The following is a 21,997-nucleotide window of genomic DNA, read 5'->3' on the forward strand; positions in this document are numbered from 1 at the left end:
GAGGTAGCTAATTAGCTAGATAGCAAATAAAATAAAAATAAAATGAAATAATGGAGTCCCGAGACAATTTCGCACTGAATTTCCAGCTATTTGAATTTCTACCCCAAACCGCAAAACTTCTGGAGGAACTTTTTTTTTTCTAACTTCAAAAACTAGGAGTACACAAAAGTAACACTTGCTGTAACTTTCCCCAGAATTAGAGCAACGTGCTCCAGATAGTGGCGAGGCTCAGCGCATTCGCGTCGTATTCGCTTTTCATGCTTGTTGCCTTTTGAAAGAATTTGTCTCCCAGCAAGTCGAACACTTTTGTTTTCAGGGGGGGTATGTTGTCATGGAAACTGCGGCGGTCTTTTGTTGTTCCATATTAAACTTTGACTGTCTAGTTAGCGTGCTGCGGTGCCAAAGAAGCGGAGAAAGATTCAAACGACGCCTAATTTGGGCTAAAGGAAAAAGGCTAAGAATTGAGGTGAAAACGTGAACGTTCATGCTAAATTTAACTGCAAAGCTAATGAACGTTCATGCTAAATTCAACCGCAAAGCTAACGAACGTTCATGCTAAATTCACCCGCTAAGCTAACGAACATTCATGCTAAATTCAACCGCTAAGCTAACGAACGTTCATGCTAAATTCAACCGCGAAGCTAACAAACGTTCATGCTAAATTCAATCCCTAAGCTAAACACAGACGTTCAACTTCTAAGTACACCATCCATACGCTCCATAAATTCAACATTATTGATTAAACTGCTGAACTTAAAATGCTAAACATGCTAAATCCAAGTTCTTGATGTAACAGATGAGCTAAATACGGCATGAGAATGCTATGCTAGGTGCTAAATTCAATACAGGGAAAGAGTCGCGTACACACAGGGGCGATCGATGACATTACAAATAGCTCGAAGGAATGCTGAGTCACGCTCCGCCACCATTTTGTAGTGACATCCTTCACACGCTAGTTGCTAAAGCCGCTGACATCACATCAGGGTCTCCTCTTCCATATTCTGTGCTAGCGTTGACATTCAGGTACGACTTGACTGCATTTCCACGGTAACGGGTGACAACCACTCAAGGATGTTTGGCCGATGTGCTGATTTCTAACCAGCCAATCAAAAAGGAAGCAATGCTACAATTCGACGGGAGCGGGCGCGTGCCAAAGCACATGCACAGCTGCCGTATCTTAATGGAATCTGAAAAAGAATTGTGACAACGAGCGAAGAGGGAGATCCTTCTTGCAGAGGTTAATAAACTGCAACACGCGCACACAAGCACGGACATGCAGGTACACACACAGGCTGTAATCTCAGGTTTTTGTTAGTTTCCTGGAATGGAGTTTTATAGAGATTAGGAAGCCGGTGCGATGGAAATGCGATGGAGGGACAGTTGTGACATCACTTGAATGATCCCTTGGAGGTGCTTTCTCTGCGATAATTTTACCTAGTTCCTCATCAATTGTGTTCTGTTTAGCTGGGTTGATAGCTCTTTGCATCAAGTGTACAGATGGCTCGTGCGGGTTATTTGTGGAGCCTGATTGATGGGAATTTTAACCTTGCAGTCTAAACTCTGCCTTTGAACTATCAGAGTTGAAACGAGTCCAAATGTCACTGTTTCTATCCATTTTGTCACTCTCTCTCTCTCTGTCATCTGCCTGTCTCTTTAATTTTTAAACAACCTCCCCTCACCGCTGCGTTCTTAACCAATCACGTGGCTTTAACCGACGACTGGGGGCAAATAGAGGACCGAAACAAGCCGGCTGCCATTTTCTTTTAGGAGAACGGGCTCGTTCGCAAACGACGCCATCACTCATTGTGGCAGCTCCGTGTGTATCCCAAAAAATAGTTTGTATGCCAACGTAAAATGTTCATAAATTTAACGTTTGTAAACCGAAAAGTTCGTAAGCCAAGGGGTTCATAAACCGAGGTATCACTGTATTTCATATAACATCATTCCGTCTCCATCCCAATCGGTCGACACAATTCCAAATTCTTCATTCAGAATTCACTTTCGGAATGCACCAACCGATTTTGCTAACACAACAGAAAACCAGCATCCCAATGTCCACCGTTGACCTACTTCTTCCGCCACGCTGCACCAGACGTTGCGTCAGGACGATAGCATGGTGGAAGCGGGATCGCTATGTGCATCAAGGAGGGGCAGAGTGAAGTCAAGTGATACAAAAAAAAGGAAGAAGAAGAAGAAGAAGACAGAAGGTTTTCTGGTGGCAAGTTAGCATGGACGCTAACAGTAACATTTAGGAAGAACGTAAGAATAAAACAAAGCTCAATTCAATGGGAAATTGAGATTAATGTGAACGTGAAATTTAAATGCAAATTCAACAACGGTAAGGGGCCACTTTATCGCTACCGAGCTCACTTCCAATGGGATAGCGGAGGCGAGCCAAACCAATGCTAACCGTTTCCCTTCCACTTTGTTTACTCAACGTTGATTGTTTTCGTACATATTTGATGCCACATTTTAAAAGCACCACATTAAAATTTCGATAACGCCACCTGGTCTGGCAGCCTCCGCTGTTCCGATTCAAGTGCGCCTAAACAGAAAGCGTGCGTGAGCGTATGAGACGCCGCCAGACCTCCGGCTTGATAATGACACACTAAAATCCTCGTGAGTTCCGACCTGCCAAGTATCTTATCATTTGTTGTTGGGGATCAAAGCCTAAACCTCCCCCAAGGCAAGGCCGGAAGTTTTGAAATAACCTTGAAAGGCGCGATGGGAGTCAGTAAGCAGAGGCGTAAAGTATTGGCTAGTCGCATTATACAAGCTAAGAGCACTTGTATTTAGTTGGCTGTGTGCTTAAACAGCTCTTTGGTATAAAAAATACTTTTCATGTTTAATGTTGCATTTTAACTAGTTATTTGTGATAATATTAAGTGGGTCTGCATTTTTTTACACATTGCAAAACTGTTTTGAATGGGGAGGAGGAACAGATTAATCACCTTGCCATTCATTTCAATGGGGAAAGATGTTTTGATATAACTGCTCTGCAGTTTCTGTGACTATTCAAAACAGATTTATTTGGAAAGGTGTAAAAATTGTGTGGTTACACACAGAGTGACATTATGCGGGCCCAAATTTTTATCACACATTGTAAAACTGTTCTAGGGGGAGGATGAACAGATTAATCACATTGCCATTCATTTCAATGGGGAACAGTGGTTTGATATAACCGCTTTGCAATTCCCCTGTGACCATTCAAAATATATTTCTTCGGAAAAGTGTGAAAACGTTGTGGTTAAACAGACAGTGACATTATGCGGGCGGACATTTTATGCAAAATGTCCAAATCGACACGCAACAAAATATCAACCCACTGTTTCTATGTCTGATGAGTGATTGACATGATGTGTAATGTTGTGGCTAATGACCATGCATGTGCCTCGCTGATGGATGTAACATCCCGACAAAACGTTTTCACCTTCGGGCAGCACACATCGCTCACTCTTGAGCGACAGAATGCCAAAGCCATAGTGAAGAATCGCCTATTTTAAGGAATGTCTCCCCCACCCCCCAAAAAAGCGTTCGTGCATGCACATACCGTTTGACGGGAATGGGGAAAAAAGGCCTTTACACATGTGTGCCTTACCTTGGTCAGCTGGGCGATCTTCTTGCTCATTTTGAGGTGCAGGTCTTGGGTATATTCCATGGCCAGGCCGGACTGGAAGGTGGTTGTGGACGTCGTTGACGATGAAGTGTATTTCCCCTGACCGGCAGGGCAGTAATACTGCTGCCATCCCGACCCAGTCGCCATCTTCACGATGATGCTTCAAATGCTTGATGGAGATGAAGTCTTTAATAATGAAACAAAAAAAAGACTTATTTTTTTTTACCCAAACCTAGCGAAATACATGACGCAGCAAGCTGTTTAAAAAATGTCCCATTTTGCTTCGGGTCTTGACGCGAAAAAAAGTGACGAGTTAAATCTTTAAGCTCCGGAGATGTCAGTGGCTGGCATCATGAATGACGCCGCCGCGAGCGCCCCGAAGTCGGGGTACGGCGGCTTCACCTGCCGCTGATATCCAGCGCCAAGTCAGGCTGCCGTCTGGCTCCCCACCGCCCCGGTCGGTCACCTTGGAGCCCAAATGAGGATCCGTCGCGACGGATTGGTCCTCCCCTCACTGCTCCGCGGTCACATTGAGGAGCTTTTGAGCGTTCGCGAGACTGAACGATCGGAGTCGTGAAGGACGGACGGACGGACGCAGTGGTAGCCTCCTCCCCGCAACCTCAGTTCCACCGTCAGCCTCCCGAGCTCGGCTGCTGGGGCGCTCCTGTTGCCATGGATCACCTCAACAGTCTGTATTGCGTTCAGGGGCAGTGGGACAAGCTGCGACGCGTTCATTGACAATCACACAAATGAGTGTCAAGCGAACCGGAAGTCGTCCCCCCCAAGCACAAAACAAGCGAAAAGAGCCAAATTGGTGAGGAAAAGAATTTTTTTAATTAATTAGCAAAATAAAACTGAAGCTAGAAAAACCAATGTATGTTCCCACAACTTGTTAAAATACTTAAAACAATAGCATCTTAGTTTGTATAATACGTTTAGCATTATTCATTTATATTTATATTACATACAGTATATAAATTATTTATATTAAAATATTTGTTTATTATTTTTATTTAATAACAATAATAATAATACATTTCATTTCATAAGTGCCTTTCAAAACTCTCAAGGTCACTTTACAGTCGCGAGATAGGTTTTTCTGTGGGTGAGCAGCGGCAGCCACATTTATTATTACGATTTAATATATTTAATTAATTATATTCTTATTATTAAATTGTGTTTATTTTATCCCAAGTAATACAATAACAATACATTTTATTTATAAGCGCCTTTCAAAACTTTCAAGGTCACTTGCGCAATACATTCATGGTCTATTTATTTATTTTGCATTCATGTGTCTTTCCCCACTGTCATATTTTGGATGTTTGTCATCGCTACGGCCAATCTGGAGGGGAAAATTGGTTAAAAAATATCAGCGTTTTTCTCAAAAGATCATCAGGGGGAAACACTCGCTACCAATTCATAAACAGTGCGGGGACGTGTCACAAATCAAGGACTAACAGAAAAAGAATGAATAAGTAGGTGTTCAGTCTTCAGATGGCGTGCAGAGTAATGATATTGCTCACTTTTGTTGCGCCTGTTTGTCGCTAGGGGAAATGTGGTGATGTCGCTACCTATCAGTGAATAAATCAAGCTCCGGCGTCGTGAAGAAATGCTGGGAGATGCTCACTCCTGTTGTTGTAGCAGCCTCACTTTGCAACTCATTTCTTGTCAGGAGCGGAAAAGACAGGCACCAAACATGTTAGCATTAGCTTCAGCAACACCATTTCCGGTCAATTGGAATTTTTGCTCAGTTAGCCTCAAGTGTATTTCGGTCCTTTCATACAATGGCTAATTGAACACATTTATAAAGGCAATATGACAACACTTACAGGTATATATTCTTTATCCTCCGCACCTTATAGTGAATGTCTTCTGTGTCTTCATAAGATAACCATCAAATCCATTTATATTGGCCGTGACTCCAAATGGAATATTTCACTAAGAGTGTGGCTCCATCTGGCATGTAAATAACAAAACTTTATGTCAGCATGTTAGAGCATTGGGGGGAAAAAAACAAACCCAGTTTTGCAAGCGTACATTTAAAAATTTAAATTCCCCATATTGAAACCATAATAGATAAACCAATTCAGAAAATCAGCAAAAAGAACGAAAGCGAACAAGCAACCGTGTGGGATCTTGACTTGCGGTCCTCTGCTTCCCCCTAGTGGTGAGAATGTCACATTACACAAATGAGCACAGAAAACGTCAAGTTGCGAAATAACCCATAAACGGCACCAAATAATAAAATCTCTTTTATTATTGATTATAGAAGTGTAACAAATATAATTTCTGAAAAGGTCTGCAGCGAGTTTATCTTATTTTGAATCCACAAATATTGATAGAAATGGCCAGTGGCTCTTTTTTTTCTTCTTCAAAACACAATTGTAAAACATTTGTCAACAAATGAAAATATTGCATCAACACCCCCCCCCCCAAAAAAAAAAAAAAAAAAAAAAAGATAATTCTCTGCTGAAGTTCACATCCCAAGATTGCTGTCAAAGATTCCGAACATTAAACGCAATGAACACAATTCAAACAAAAGATGTCAAATATTTTGGAATGCGCCTTTTTTTTGCCCAAAACATCTAAAAGTGCAGATTTATTTCAATCACTTAATTGTAAACTTGATTTAATCATTCGGGTCAAAACATTCAAATTAGTTCAAATGTTGAATATCACGTTGAAATGAGTAACTGGAAACACACACGACTTTGCTACTTTTTGGTACAAACTACCAAAATGAAACCATACTTTTGTCTTGAAATCCAAATTCTAAACCCCACCACAGTTTTAAAACACTTGATCCACATTCAAATGTCCAAAACTGTAATCAAAATTCTGTCTTGAAAGCATGTCGCAGTTTTAAAACCCAACAGTGCTCGGAAAGCCCAAGCCTGTCTTGAAACCTTGTTTGGAATAAAGTCAGCAACGCAACAAACAAAATCAAACAAAAGTTCCAGTTATTTTTCATGAAATATTTTTTTGTTAATATATGGATATCTGACCATAAATGCTGACATTTGGGTTGCGAACAGGATTAAAGTTGAGAACGTTCTGAAGAAAGAAACCTGAGAAAGAGAAAAATAAAAAGAGGAAGACAAAGTGTCATCGTGGTATTCCCAGAATGACAAAAAAATTAACACAAAAGGTAAAAATAAAATAAAAACAGACAGGAACTCCCCAAAATATAGGGAAAAAAAGAGGGACGATAAAATGAAGTATGGATAAACAGAATACACAAACAGGACCCAATAAAAAAGGACAATAAAGACAAAAAAGAAAACAGAAAAGGTGAAAATAAAAATGACAACGCAGGAAAGTCCAAAAGAACAACAAAAGTTTGAAAACAACAAAAATGACCCAAAATAATAAAACATACAAAACACCCAAAACAAACCAAAAAGAAAAAAAAGGGTGTGAAACTGAATTCACTTCACATTGGCTGGTACATTCACACATTGTATTGTCATGCTGTTTTTGTTCCACCCAACTTGATTCTTCTTTGCCCCCCTTTCTCCGAAAAAAAAAACCCCAGTAACAACAATAATAATCATTACAACAATAAATTAACACAATCAAACATGACAAATAAAAATAATCACAAAATGTCCTTGCTTAACTGTCCTGGTTCAAATAATCGCTCTGTTTATGTCCATTGCGAGAAGACTGCAAATGTGAGTTGAAAATAAAATCACAAATAACCATACCTGGAAGAAATGTTACCTTGAACGGTTTACTCAAATCGGTCTGAAATGCCTGCTATGGAACCATCCGTCCACTAGGTGTCAGTGCTGTACAGAAAATACATTGGGGATTGGGGAACCGACTCCCCCCCACGTCCATCAATACAGTGCAGTGACAGTCGGAAACAAGCTGTAGGTGATGCGCCGCACCGCTAGGTGTCAGTGTAGCACAGGAAACTCAGCAGGTTAATACAGTGAAGGGAACTATTTAAGTTCACCTGCAGGGGGAACCAACCACCAACAAATGACCGAGTGCGCCTGCTTTGGTTAAGTGAAACCAGTTTTATCGCGGTTCACGGTTGGCACTACATTTAAGGCCTTTAAAGTTTGAATTTAGACTTTAGAGTTACTTTCGTTTAAAGCAGCTATTTGAATAAACGTATTAAAATAAAAACGAATTCCAGAAAGTCCATGTTATTTTGATGTTTTGAGTTTTTTCAGGGGGTCACTTGGCCATATTACTGCTGTTGTGTTAAGGGTTATCAATACCAAAATAGCAATGCTAATTTTCTCATTTAGTGCTGCCCTGAGACACAAGTTGCCAAGTGGACAATTCTGTCTTGATATACAAGCAAAATTACATAAGGAAGAATAAAAACATGGACAAAAACGTGAGGGACAGCCATGTTTTATGCTCACACTTTCAGTGTTTGAAGGTTATGTCGCGAGCAGATGTTTTGACTGTGTGTTCATACTCAATGTGACAGTTGATACCAATGTTTATCATTTTAAGACATTTTTTACAAACAATTTGGGAGTTATTTGGGAGGGGTGTGTGGCTTGCTGGAATAGACAAAGTGCATTTCCGTTTTCATATCCACGCATTGTCATGGAAAAAAAATCACTTTGCATCTCAAGGCACCACTGAATATGTTAGCATTAAGCTAGCTGACATGCGTAAGACAAAGTGAGATTTGTTTAAACATTTTAATGTTTAAAGTTTAGATAGAATTATTATTTTTTAATGATATGGTCTCTATATTGTAGCCTTTAACCATTTCCGGGTCTGAAACATACTGTGTTGAACGCGATAAAACACCAGCTCATTGCTCCCGTTTCAATCTTAAAGCTACATCGTTCGATTTCTCTCGCCCGGTTTCGTTTGTGCGAGCAGTCTGGGAGCGAAGGCACAAGATGAAGAGTGGCTTTTGAGCGAGGCATTATGGGGACGCGGGTGCTGACCCAACAAGCCTCGATCAAAAACCGCAGAGTCACCGCGGACAACTAAAATGACTTGAGGTCCAACGGCCTTTCTCATGCTGTAAATGAAGAAAAACATCAAAATCAATCATTTAGACGGTTAGCTTTTTGCTAGCCACTAAGGAAAATTAACATGATAAAAAGCAACAACAGTGGTCCAAAGACTAGTCAACATCTTCTCGACCGGTCATCTCCCCGTGTGCTCAAAAAATTAGGATCAGCTGCTGTAAAATAATTCTGCCTTTCCAACATGTTAGCGCTAAAAAGCTAATTTCTGGGCCTTTTTTTCTCACTAAATGTGAATTTTATCAAACGCTTGACATGTCCCAAAAGAAAAATGGCATTTTTATCCCTTGTCAAGGCAGAATGTCTGGGCGCAAACCCCATGCTGTGCTAGTGCTTGCCTCACAAAGCTACATTGTTAGCATCAAGTCATATCTCGACCTCAAGGTGATCTCATGGGTGAATATTTCCTCGATATGTTCTTTTGTGAACTCACCACCATTTTTTCCTGCTTCTAAAGAGTCTACCAATGCTACAATGTTGGAACCTCAACTAATGAAGTCAAAGCTTTCAAATACTCAAAAAGTTGAAACCATGACGACTGCGTCTTGTAAACACGATCACAAAAAGTGATGCCACCGGGCAGGTGAGTGGAAATATTCCATCTTTGCGTGTGTCTTGAAAAGCTAAATTAGTCGTTTCCTTTCAATGATGACGTGGCACAGGGATGATGTTGTCCATCTTCGTCACACTTAAAAATGGTGTCCGAAATATCCTGGCCTTTCAAAACTCTATGAAAAGTTTGTGGAAGCCAGGGGGAAAAAAACAGGACCGAATTTGAGTATTATTAAAAAAAAACAAAAGGACACAAGAGCCAAAGTCTGCCCCATTTAAAAGAAGTGTCCAAAAAAAATCACCTCCCAGATGGCAGAAATTCAAACCTTAGAGGAGTTTAAAAAAAAAAAGGCTCCCAAAGTCGTCGCTACTCCACCTCGTTGGTCCGTTCTGGTGACTCCTTCCTCATGACGGGCAGGGGATGAGCCTCCGTGTTGAACACCCAGTGCTCCAAAGCGACTTGTCCGTCGTCCGAGAATAGCAAATACAGATACCTGGGGAAGCAATGTCAGAGTAGCGAACATTCCTGGTCACCTTTGTTCAATTTGAGATATGGCTTGTTTTCCTCTGCGTCTTACTTGAGCGTCTCAGCCAGGAAGAAGCTTTGCTGCACGTCGTCGTGACTCGGCGTGGACACGTAAACGTCCCGGATGCCGCTGTAGCCTCCTTCCACCTTACAGTGCTGCTCTAAGGCCTGAGGGACAGCGGGTTCAAAGGTCACGATTGAGGCAGGTGAGAATTTTATTTATTTTTAAAAGACGATTGTGTTGTCATTAGGCCAGTAGTTTTACAGTTCATAGGTTCAGGGTTCAAATCTAGGAGTTGGCTAGCTTTATTGAAACACATAATATGAAATACCATAAACAGGCTAACAAAAGTAGCAATTGAAGTATTCCTGTGAGGAAAACAAATATTTTTGCATCTATGTACAAATGCTCCCCTACTTACGAACATTCGAGTTGTGAACAACGGTACTTACGAACGTTTTTTGAAAAACGTACCAATTTAAGTATTCAAGTGTATAGAACAAGACTAGCGGGGCGGTGTTATATATTTTTCCTGTGAGGAAAACAAATATTTTTGTATCTATTGACAGACGCTCCCCTACTTACGAACATTTGAGTTATGAACAATTTTTGTAGTAATGTATGTAGTATTCTCTCCAGTTGTATATGTACAGACGTTTATAGAACATATATTTTATTAAATGTTTATTTTTCAGTACAAACCAATATTGGTCACTTATACAATTCTTAAACAAACTTATATAAACCTTAAACATACTTATATAAGCCTTACACATACATTCCATACAAAATAGAGCACTGAAGCAACTTACGAACAAATTCCCCTTCCGAACAACCGTTCGGAATGTATCTCGTTTGTAAATTGGGGAGCATCTGTATTGTATGTGCACTGCCCCCTAGCGGCTAAGCCCCGTATGCACGCCAGCATGCAAAAGTTCCATTACCATGACGGCTTCCCAGCCCCACTCCCTGTACTTTGGGTCGTGGGTGAACCTCCACATGTACATGTAGGTCTCGATGACTTCGGGCCGCAAGATGAAATACTTCTCATTTTGCCGCGTGGCGATGGCTTCCACACCTCCGTCGAAACGGAACGCCTCTGGGCCCAGCTTCAAAGCTATAAAAAATACAATAAATAAAAATTGTACCATGTGGATGGAAATGTCACTCTTGCACAGGAAGTGGTTGTCTCTCTAGTACCTGTTCTGGAGTAGGACTCGTGACAGGTTCTGGCGATTTCAGCCGCTTCCTCCATTTGGTGGCCCGTCTTGTCATCGGAGGCGCCGTCGGCACCGAGCGCCATCATGCCGCCGGCGAAACAAGTCAGGTGACCCATCTTATGTTCTAGGAGACCTCCCTTCCACTCGGCGATGTACGTCAAGCCGCCGCTCGACTTCCTCATTAGGCTGCTCTCGATGGCCTGGAGAGGACGAATTTAGCCAATTGGCAAGATTAAAAAAATATTAATAAAATCATAGGAAGCCACGCCCCCTGCCAAAAAAAAAAGAAATAAAATATAAAACACACAATGTCAGCCATTTTGGTTAAAAAAAAAAAAGTGTTTCAGAAAACTCTCGGTTTACGACGGCGTGTGCACTGGCCCTTTAAGAGGAGCCAATTGAAGAAAGACGCTCATCCACTTTGTGGCGTCTCCCCCTCAACAAATGCATCACTTTTAATCCGTGGGATCAAGGGGGATTACGAGTAAAGTATCTCCTCAAGATTAATGTTGCGTTCTAGATGACGCGATGGTGTTACGAGCGTGTGACCAGATGAGTCTGATCGGGCTTGTTGTGTCTATGTGGTGGGTTCTGATGCGCTAGGCTACGCTACAATAGCATCCCGTCATCTGGCAAAGTGGAAATGAGGGTTCAACACAAAGCAAAAAAAAAAAAAATATAGAAACTATACACACGAAAGATTTCTGTGTCTGTTTGGGTTTATTTTTTCCTGTGTGTGTCTTACCTGCAGGGCGTCATAATACATCTTCTTGGCCTCATCGTCCGTCTTGTCAGACATGAGCCAGGCTTTGAGCAGGTACTCGTAAAAACTGTCACCCAGTCCGCCTACGGACACATGATCTGCAATACAAGCATCCAGATTAACCTTATCCTCCATCATCTTTATCATCTTCATCTTTTTTCTGATTAAACCAACATCAAGCGCCATATTTGTTGTGTTTAAAACCATGTCAACTGCGTGTGTACTTTGTATTTATGCCTCCATCGGATTCTAAGCTGAATTTTATGTTTATAATAATAATACATTTCTTTTCTAAGCGCCTTTCAAAACTCTCAAGGTCACTTTATAGTCACAGGATAAGTTTTTTTCTATGGGTGAGTAGCGGCAGCCACACGCGCCAGCATTCACTTAACCCAGAATAACTCAAATAGATAGAAAGCTAGCCAGCTAGCTAATAGATAGCCAACCAGAAAAGCCATTAGCTGGATAGCTAGATAGGATTCATTGTTGTGTCTATTATTAGCATCGTTAGCGCTCATCTATAATCATAAAATCATAAAATAAAATAAAATAAAATACAATAAAAGGGCATTTCCAGCAATGGTGTGCTGTTAAACACACAAAGAGAGAGTGACAGATGCTCTAAATCAGGGGTGTCAGTCATTTTTTGCCGCGGGCCACATTGTAGTTATGGTTTCCTCTCAAGGGCCGTTATGAATTTGGGGAACCCATTAGAATGTTTAAATCCCTTCAAATATTACATATAGAGCACACAGCAAATTAATGAATAACTCGTTTTCAAATCTGAAGTCAAGAATAATGACTTTTATTGTGGTTGACATCCAAAAATATGACATTTTGCCTCAGATTTTAGCAATCATCATGGAATTTAACAAGTTTGATTTGCTTTCGCGGGCCGAAAAAAATGATGTGGCGGGCCGGATTTGGCCCGCGGGCCTTGACTTTGACACCTGTGCTCTAAATAGAGCATGATGGAAATCATATGACAAAACCAAAGACGAAAGATACTCTTTCAAAGGCGACAGCTGGAGCTGCGACGCAGCAGATGATCGCCTCATAGAAATCCAGTGGAGTATTTTTCAACTTTTTTTTTTGCAAAACACCCTAAGGTCATATATTATGCAGCAAGTGCATTTCATGGTAATTACGTAATGACTTTCTGGAGCCAAATAGACATTAAAACCTTTTTTTGAGGTTGAAACTTGCTGTCTGAAATCAGCGTATTGAAAAAAAAAATATTTTATTTGTATGAAGCACTTGGCTCAATGCTAATTATGACAAAGCATTTGCAATGAGATTTTAATGCAAGTGAAAGAGATACAATTAACAAAAAAAGTAAGGCAATATTATAAAAAAAGAGGAAAACATATTCTGAATTGACGCAAGGCCTAAAATGAGAGCTTGCATCTCTATGAATAATTAAGCGTGAAAAATTGCCTTTTCTTTTCAACTTGGAGAAGCTGAAATAAATGAAGTGTTTTCTCGTTTTTTTTTTAAATAAGTATTTTCAAGTATTGATGAGGATGATCAGGAGGATTATGAGGATTACGCTGACGTACCCAAAAATGCAGCCTCCGGACAAGTTGTGTCCATAATTTGTAAAATCATTTCAAATGACTTCTATTTAGCGCATTTTACAAAGATTCCACCGTAGGAAGTCTTGTTTTTGAGTTGGCGACGATGCCTGACGTGACGTCACGTCTGGAACGCCCCTGACCGAGAAAGCGACACACAATGCATTTTGGGTACTTTGTTTGGTCTGAAAACTTCGTGTTGATGGCGAAATTAGAAGAAAAACACACAAATGGTGAATCAATGTGTGTTGCACCAAGACTACTATTTGATACTAGCTGACACAAATTCCCAGCAGACATATTAGCCCATTTCCAACAAAGCTGGGGCGCCATCTTGTGGTTTTTCTGGGACGCTACATTGGAGTCCAGACGCCTCAAAATGACACGGAAGGACTTCTTTAATCGATTGCAAACATTTATACTTTCCTCTTCAGAACTCTTTGAATCATATTCATAACTGGGTGAGTAACAAGAAAACATCTTCTCCGAATCTGAAGCCATTGTTTTGATTCTCGAGCAAGGCAAGACGTCTTGGCGTGACGTCACGAACAAGGGGGCGGGACCTTCTGAAACTCGGCATCTCCGGGGTCATTTTGAAGTAGTTTTGGGACATTTTAACTCATTTTTATTGGTGTTTTGCATTTGACTAAAAGTATCAGCCTGCGTGTTTTGGGTATTTTAGATGCTATAAAACGTTTTTCTGATGTCAGTTAGGAAACCAAAAAATGGTGTCGGTTGTCCTTTAAAGCAATCCAACGTTTAATGTAGTGACTCGACATTGACTCTTATGTCACTTCAAAAGTGCAGCGTAAACATTGGCAACGACACTCGGGACAACGGAGATACCATTAAGCCACTCAGGCAACCCCGCCTCCCCACCTACACCCCTGAATACAACAAACCTTTTTTATATAAGTACTTACGTTGTCCCCATTGACCGCTGTTTGGGTTGAGGTAATTGGGATACAGTCCCTGAGGTTTATCCAAGCGATTGAGAACTTTACGAATGTTCATCACCTAGAAGCAAAAACAGTCAAGAAATGTCACTTTCTTTTTGATATACAACAGGAAATAATTCCACAAAATATTTAAAGCGACGGAAATGAAAACCCGTATTGAAGACTTCTTACCTTCTGTGCAAATTCTGGGTTTCCCGACAGTTTGCTGAGGTGCATAAACTCCAGATGTAGCGTTCCGTACTCGGCCAGGATGCTGCTGCCGCCCGACGCCCACGGCCAGTTGCGACCGATGCCGCTGCGCAGACACACAAAATGGAAACAAGGTTAGTTTTAGATCAATACATTAAAAAAAAAAATCACATGAGCCATACATGGCTCTTTTGATGATTACATCTGACTCCCCGATAAAACTACCGTAAATACATAATCTCGCTTTTTCGCTGTTCATTTCCTGTATAGGCTGCAGTTGGCGGAAAGCGCAATTTTGATTGGATGATACTGACCTAATGTGGCCGTTGATGTTCAATAAGCCATTTTGATTGGATGGTAGCCATTGATGTCAAAACAGGTAAACAAGTAAAAAAGATAATAATAATAATATAATAATACATTTTATTTCAAGCACCTTTCAAAACACCCAAGGACACTTTACAATAAAAACAATAAAACAAAGCACATAACAATAAAACCATAAGTAAAATGATACATAATAAAATAGCAGATAACGAGTATCGTACATCAGGTTGAATGCAAAGAAACAATACCATCGATGTAACAGGGGAATGTCAGTGGCACTTTGACAAGCCCCATGCTAACGTTAGCATTAAATATACTTATGCGAAAGACAGCAGAAATTAAACGTGCAAGCTAATGAAGCCGCGTGCAGGCTAGCTAGCAGTAACTTCACCAATGGACCTGGCAAGTTGACTTTTTTTTTTACCAATCATGAGAAATGGAAAATTACTCATATTAATGGCGCGTGTTACCACAAAGTTATTTTAAATAATACATTCTGACATTTTGTTGAAGAGTGGCCTCGAGTGCGTGCGTATTTGCGTCCGTGTGGCTCTCACTGAAAAATATTGTTAAATATTTTACATTTTATGGCTCTCTTGGTCAAAAAGGTTCCCGACCCCTGATCTATAATAACAACAAAATATACACAGTATTTGTAAACGTGATGCTTGGAAAATAAAAGCCCACTTGAGTCAATTTAGGACATTTCAATCCGTGTCGGTGCCTTTCACACAAAATGACGCCGAGCGAAAAGTTGGACGCTTTTAAAGAGGACGGCGTGAAGGGGGAAGTTAACAACCAGGCACTGCTGTGGCATTGGGAACAATGCGAGCTTTCAAAGACGACGTGGGAGCTAATTAAGAGGCAGCTGTCAAATTATTTGAAGTGTGTAAAAGTGCTTAAGGAAAGACTTTCTTTTACAAAGACCAGATCAAATATTTCTACTTTTGCAGGAGAAAAAAAAAAAAGACTAAACGGACTTGTTATCTTCCTCACACATGTTCCTTTTTGATGTTTTTTTCCCCCCGAACAATTTAACATCTGCTAGCTTAATCGTTGGTACATAGAAAGGAGAGGAGGAGGAAAAAAACGCTCCAAGGCAACCAAACTGTCGATCAAGAAGTCCGGCTTGCATTAAAAAAAAAGGCTTTATAGTGTAACTTTTGGGCTTAAAGGTTCAATTGGCGGGGAGGAAAGTTTTGTATTAGTCAGCTGGTGTCAGCTTTTCGTCAGTTTGAAATGTGCGAGCCACAGGGGGGTGTGGGGGGCAGTAGGTGAACTTGTTCCCTGCCAGCTGTTTTCAGAGAACGTTGATGTTCCAGAGAGCGTTTTGATCATTCAAGATGCACATAATTTTGTGTTGTGAGACGACCGAAGAATAATGCAGACCAAAACAAAGAGTAGACTCTAGTCGTCTATTAATTTAGGGGGGAAAAAGTTTTGAAAAAAGAAACACATTAAACACAATAGTGAATTTGACATCAAGATTTTTTTTGTGTATGTGAAACCTTAAACTGTAAATCATCAAAAAGCATCATAAAAATATTAATGATAATAATGTAGAATAATGAAAAAAGAAAACATTTTGTTCAAAGTGGAGATGTCCGCTTTTGTGTTTGCTATCGTTAGATTTTGGTGTTTTAACATTTGAGCTTGATTTATTTATTTATTTATGCATGTATTTATTTATTTATACATGTATTTATACATGTACTTATACATGTACCTATACATGTACTTATACATGTATGTATACATGTATTTATACATTTATTTTTCCATTTTTTTTATATTTTTGTATTTGTCTATTTTTCCAATATGTTTCCAATTTTTGTTTATTATTTTATTTTTCTATTTGTCTATTTCTATTTTTTCCATTTATTTATGCATGTATTTATTTATACATGTATTTATACATGTACTTATAGATGTACCTATACATGTACCTATACATGTATGTATACATGTATTTATACATTTATTTATTTTTCTATTTTTTTATATTTTTGTATTTGTCTATTTTTCCAATTTGTGTTTATTAATTTATTTTTCTATTTGTCTATTTCTATTTTTCTATTTATTTATTTATTTATTTATTTATTTATGCATGTATTTATTTATACATGTACTTATACATGTATGTATACATGTATTTATACATTTATTTATTTTTCCATTTTTTAAATATTTTTGTATTTGTCTATTTTTCCAATTTTTGTTTATTATTTTTTTTTCTATTTGTCTATTTCTATTTTTTCTATTTGTATGTATGTATGTATGTATGTATGTATGTATGTATGTATGTATATAATAAAACATTTCATTTATAAGCGCCTTTCAAAACTCTCAAGGACACTATTTATTTATCGAACTATGTATGTATTTATTAATCGTTATATCGATATCGGATATATCGATAGTCCCGGTTATATCGATACTATTTCTATGCACGCACTGAGAAAATTACATGCAAACAGGGTCGGATATATCGATAGTCCCGGTTATATCGATATTTTTTCGGACTCCCTTGAATATCGATATAACGAGACTTTACTGTATTTACTTATCAATTCATCAATGTATTTATTTATTTATTAATATTCAGTAAAGTCTCGTTATATCGATATTCTCGGGAGTCGGAAAAAATATCGATATAACCGGGCTATCGATATATCCGATACCGCGGGCATGTAATTTTCTCCTTCAGTTCATAGAAATCGTATCGTAATAAGCAGTACTATCGATATAACCGATATCGATATAACGAGACTTTACTGTAGTACATATTAGCTGGTATTCATTTATTTATTAGCTCTCTCTCTTCACTGCAGATGGGACTGAAAAATATCCGGTTCATTGCTCTACTTTGGCGACGTAAAAAAAAAAAATCTTCAGCATCAAAGCATTTTTTTCTTTCCCCTTTCCTTTTTTAGTTTTCAAGTGTCTTGTTTGTCCTTCGTCAGCTCATCCATCCGGCGGATCTCCCACACCGATCCCAGCGCCCACACTAGCTGATAAAAATGACCAATCACGGCCCGCCTCGCGATGCCGAGGGGCACCCAGTGCGGCTCGCTAACCTGGAAAAACACAACGGCCAACGTCCCATCTCCATAAATTAGCACACGTCTGTCGCTCCTCTGGAAGCCGCTCCCGTTCAAGAGCTGAAGTGTTTGTTGGCCCAGATAGACCCCCTCAACTCCCCCTCTCTCCTACCCTCTCGCTTCCACATCCACTTTTATTCTCGCCATCGCTCTTTCCACGCTGGCGTTAAATCTATGGCAACCCCTTCTCTTCCTCCGCTGAGGAAGAACCATAGCGATGGATTCACAGTTAGCCACTTAATTAGAGACTTTAAATCATGGCAGCCGTCGAGGGGATTTGAGCCAGCGGCCCGCATGAGGCCGCCTTAGCGCACATGAAAGTGGACGGACGCCACTTCAGCTTTTGTCAACATGTGGCTCGTGAACGCTTTTTTCGGTTTGTCTCCTAATAGATGAAAGGGTGCAAGTGAGATGGTGGGAGGAGGAAAAAAAAAACAGTGACATCAGTTATATAGTGATACCTTGGCTTACAAACTTAATTGGTTCCCAGACAGAGCGTGTAAGGCGAAAAGTGTGTATCTCAAACATTAATTTCTCATAGGAAGCCATTAAAATGAGAATAATCCGTTCCCAGGTCCCCATAAAACATAATTTTCTACTTTCTCTATTTTCTAAGCCTTAAAATCACACAAAATCTACCTGATTTTATGTATAATCAGAATCAGAATCATCTTTATTGCCAAGTATGTAGAACACACAAGGAATTTGTTTCCGGTAGAACACGCTGCACTAGTATCGTCGTCAAAAAAACTGCTAAGTGGCACTATACAGGTCCATTTTGGCTACTGTTGAAGAGTTCAAAGAGTTAATGGCTTGGGGGAAGAAGCTATTTAAATGTCTGCTGGATTTGGTGTGCATGGATCGGTAGCGCCTGCCTGAGGGGAGTAGCTGGAAAAGGTGGTGGGCAGGGTGCGGAGGGTCCAGTAGGATTTTCCGCGCCCTTGTTCGGATTCTTGCAGTGTGCAAGTCCTCGAGAGTGGGTAGGGCGGTGCCAATGATTTTTTCCGCCGTCCTAACCGTCCGTTGAAGTCGGAAAGAAATGTGCTATGGTATTATAATTAAAGAAATAAACTGTACCGTATAATAAAGTTGTTTTATTTACCTTTGTGATGGTCGTTGACGGCTTGATGCAATTGAGTGACCGGTTTCATCAGCATTAAACACTTGATGAGGAACGCAGCCTTCTTTTTTTACCATCTTGAGGAATGATCCCTTATAGGTGCTTTCTCTGCAATGATTTTACCTAGTTCCTCATCAATTGTGTTCTGTTTAGCTCAAGGGATGATTTAACTTTCCTGTTCGGTTCGATTTGCGAGAAAATCAATAATGTAATCAAGTCAAGTGTCAAAAACTAAACAAAATAAACACCCTTTTTTAACTTAGCAACCGACAAAATTGAACATAACGTTCCATCCACTGTAAAACTAAAAACAGACATCATACCCAATTTTTGGGATTAATACCTTGTTTAAAATGTTAATGTAATCTGTCAATGGCGCGTTAAGATGGAAAATGGAGGCGCTGAAGTGGGTCAGCCGAGGTCCTGACACGAGCCTACTCGGCCGCGCTAATGGATCCACTCAATGTCTAAGGCCTATTAATCAAACTCGGAGAACCCGAGAGCTTAGCGATGATTGCTTCCGCCTTTAAGCCGAGGTGCGAGCTACGGAAGGAGCACATCAGTCAAATGAACTGACATTTTTTTTTTGCCCCACAAGCTATTGAGTGAAAGATGACGAGCGACAGGAAACTGTCTAACTTCATTACGTTTGTCGACACCAACTGAAAACACAATTAAACAGTAAGCCTCCTTTTGCTAGATTAGCGACTATCGCTAAATCTAGCATTATTTTTTTCACAGGAGATTCTGTATATATATTTTTTGTCTAACCTTGTTGGTACTAATTTGTTTAACCAGGTTATTATTGTAATTCCTGAAACATTTTTTAAAGCTAATTTCCCCAAGGATGCTTTGCAAGTTTCGCATCATTATGCTAGCATGAAGCTAGCTGACACAATTTGATGGTGTAGTGGAATAATTTAATGTTTTAATATACACTCTTTTGGAAAATACTAGTCACTCAGTTGACCCAAGAGTAATTGGACAAAATAACATTTGGCTTGCAGCAGACGTGCACATTCTACCATGACGTCCCTGATCCACTGCTGAAAAGGACACTTTGATCCTCTCCTCTTTCATTTAGAACCGATTCATGTCACAAAAAGGGTACAACAATTGCTTTCTGTCTTTCTGTTGTCATATTATTTGTTATTTAGTTTTTTTTTCGGTTCTTTTGACTTTAAGATGGCACCCTAGCAGTGGCTGCCTTTTCAGCAGCTAATGTATTTTGTTTTTCTACTTCTTTCTTTCCTTTCCTCTTCCTTTGATAACTTTGTTGCTGTGAAATGTAAATTTCTCCACTGCTAGACGAATAAAGGTATATCCAATCCAATCCGATCAAAAAACGTAATAGGCTATTATACACATTGTTTTGATTCAAGATGAGTACCCCAAGACTTTTATTTTAAAACTGCAGTGGTAGTCAAGGGTGAGTGTCTGATATGCGCCACAAAGGCCACTCAATGTGCTCTAAACTTTGAAGAGTGCTTTATCAGTATGCATGCTAACGGATGCCACGCTGGCTACAGCTGATAACGAGCGGCAAATTCTTTCCATGGGATGCTAAGCCTGTGGGAGGCCACTCACACACACACACACACACACACACACACACACACACACACACACACACACACACACACACACACACACACACACACACACACACACACACACACACACACACACACTTTTCAGTAGAATTTCAAATGTTCTTTGGCCAGCGCGGATGTCGGTGGCGCATCAATAGTGCCGATCATTTGGATTAAGCGGCATTTTCCACTCAGTCAGGAGCAATCGATGTTGGCGCTTACGGAGCAGATCTCTTTCAAGGAGCTATTGAAGGCTTATCAAGAAGTAGCCGTCTCCTGCGGATCGGCTAATAAACCTGTCCCCATTGAACGATGAATCCATCAGGAGGGAATTCATCGTTGTGTCAACATTTGTAGATCATAAGAACATTTATTAAAAAAAAATCTCATGGAAAAAAAAATCTCAAAACAAATCATCTTAATTCATTCGCTGCCATTCCCGAATGTATTCAGGAATTGAAAAGTATGACGTTGAGCGCCATTCCCGAATTTGTTCGGGTTTTGTTTTTTCCCAGCAGGGGGTGCTGATAAAGCTCTGGTCAGACCTCTGGCAATGTTGTTCCCTTTCACGAGGGGGCAGCATTTGTCTTTTAGCCATGTTAGCACTTTTTTTTACAGCTTCAACTGTTGCTAAAGCTCTATATCAATCAATATGTATCGTCCTGTATTTTGTACAGCCACCCCCATTTCAAGCTCAGATAACTCCAGATCAATATAAATTATGAATTAACCATTTTTCTGATGAAAGAAAATAGTCTTAAGCTGAATTTAATGTTTATAACAATAATACATATCATTTCTAAGCGCCTTTCAAAACTCTCAAGGTCAATGTACAGTCACAGGATGTTTTATTTTTTCTGTGGGTGAGCAGCGGCAGCCACACGCGCCAGCATTCACTCAAACCAGAATAACTCAAATAGATATAAAGCTATCCAGCTAGCTAATAGATAGCCAGCCAGAAAAGCCAATAGCTAGATATCTAGATAGCTAATAGATAGCCAGCTAGATAGCTAGCTATATACGTCTGTGTAAGCTCTCAGTCGTACAGGAGTGGTCCATCGATGAGAAGGTTTCTTCAGCCGTCATCTGTACAAAAGTGAAGGTGTCGGACGTTTCGCCTCCTATCCAAGAGGCTTCGTCAGCGAACTAAAGTCTGACTGGTCGTATCGGCCCCATTTATATATCCCTAATGTCCAGACAATGTCCGGCGCCACCATGTCTGGACATTAGGGACATATAAATGGGGCCGATACGACCAGTCAGACTTTAGTTCGCTGACGAAGCCTCTTGGATAGGAGGCGAAACGTCCGAAACCTTCACTTTTGTACAGATGACAGCTGAAGAAACCTTCTCATCGAAAGCTAGCTATATAGCGAGCCAGATAGCTCACTAGATAGCCGACCGTCGGCGCCCAGAGCGGGCGGCCCGGCTATCTATTGGCCACC

General features: G+C 40.1%; 2 protein-coding genes across 5 annotated transcripts in view; both read right to left on the reverse strand.

Annotated features, from left to right (window-relative positions):
* fam184ab (family with sequence similarity 184 member Ab) overlaps positions 1-4,313 on the reverse strand; it is a 37,496-nt gene extending 33,183 nt beyond the window's left edge. Inside the window, exons 1-2 of one of the 4 annotated variants that reach the window (XM_089022303.1) lie at positions 4,083-4,313; positions 3,599-3,802 (exon numbers count right to left, since the gene is read on the reverse strand). In XM_089022303.1, coding sequence (XP_088878429.1) covers positions 3,599-3,763 — 165 coding nt within the window. In that variant the 5' untranslated portion in view covers positions 3,764-3,802; positions 4,083-4,313. Of the gene's footprint in view, positions 1-3,598 lie in introns of all 4 variants that reach the window. The other 3 variants (XM_089022301.1, XM_089022300.1, XM_089022304.1) reach the window with 3 other exon arrangements.
* Positions 4,314-5,853: 1,540 nt separating this feature from the next.
* Positions 5,854-21,997, reverse strand: part of man1a1 (mannosidase, alpha, class 1A, member 1) — a 64,542-nt gene continuing 48,398 nt past the window's right edge. Inside the window, exons 6-12 of the mRNA XM_089021774.1 lie at positions 14,395-14,518; positions 14,188-14,281; positions 11,673-11,788; positions 10,908-11,127; positions 10,652-10,824; positions 9,759-9,874; positions 5,854-9,674 (exon numbers count right to left, since the gene is read on the reverse strand). Of these exons, the coding sequence (XP_088877900.1) occupies positions 9,548-9,674; positions 9,759-9,874; positions 10,652-10,824; positions 10,908-11,127; positions 11,673-11,788; positions 14,188-14,281; positions 14,395-14,518 (970 nt within the window). The 3' untranslated portion in view covers positions 5,854-9,547. The remainder of the gene's footprint in view (positions 9,675-9,758; positions 9,875-10,651; positions 10,825-10,907; positions 11,128-11,672; positions 11,789-14,187; positions 14,282-14,394; positions 14,519-21,997) is intronic.

The sequence above is a fragment of the Hippocampus bargibanti genome, linkage group LG19 (genome assembly GCF_051943395.1).
Source record: "Hippocampus bargibanti isolate YZ-2025 linkage group LG19, ASM5194339v1, whole genome shotgun sequence".
In the NCBI taxonomy this organism is placed as follows: Eukaryota; Metazoa; Chordata; class Actinopteri; order Syngnathiformes; family Syngnathidae; genus Hippocampus; species Hippocampus bargibanti.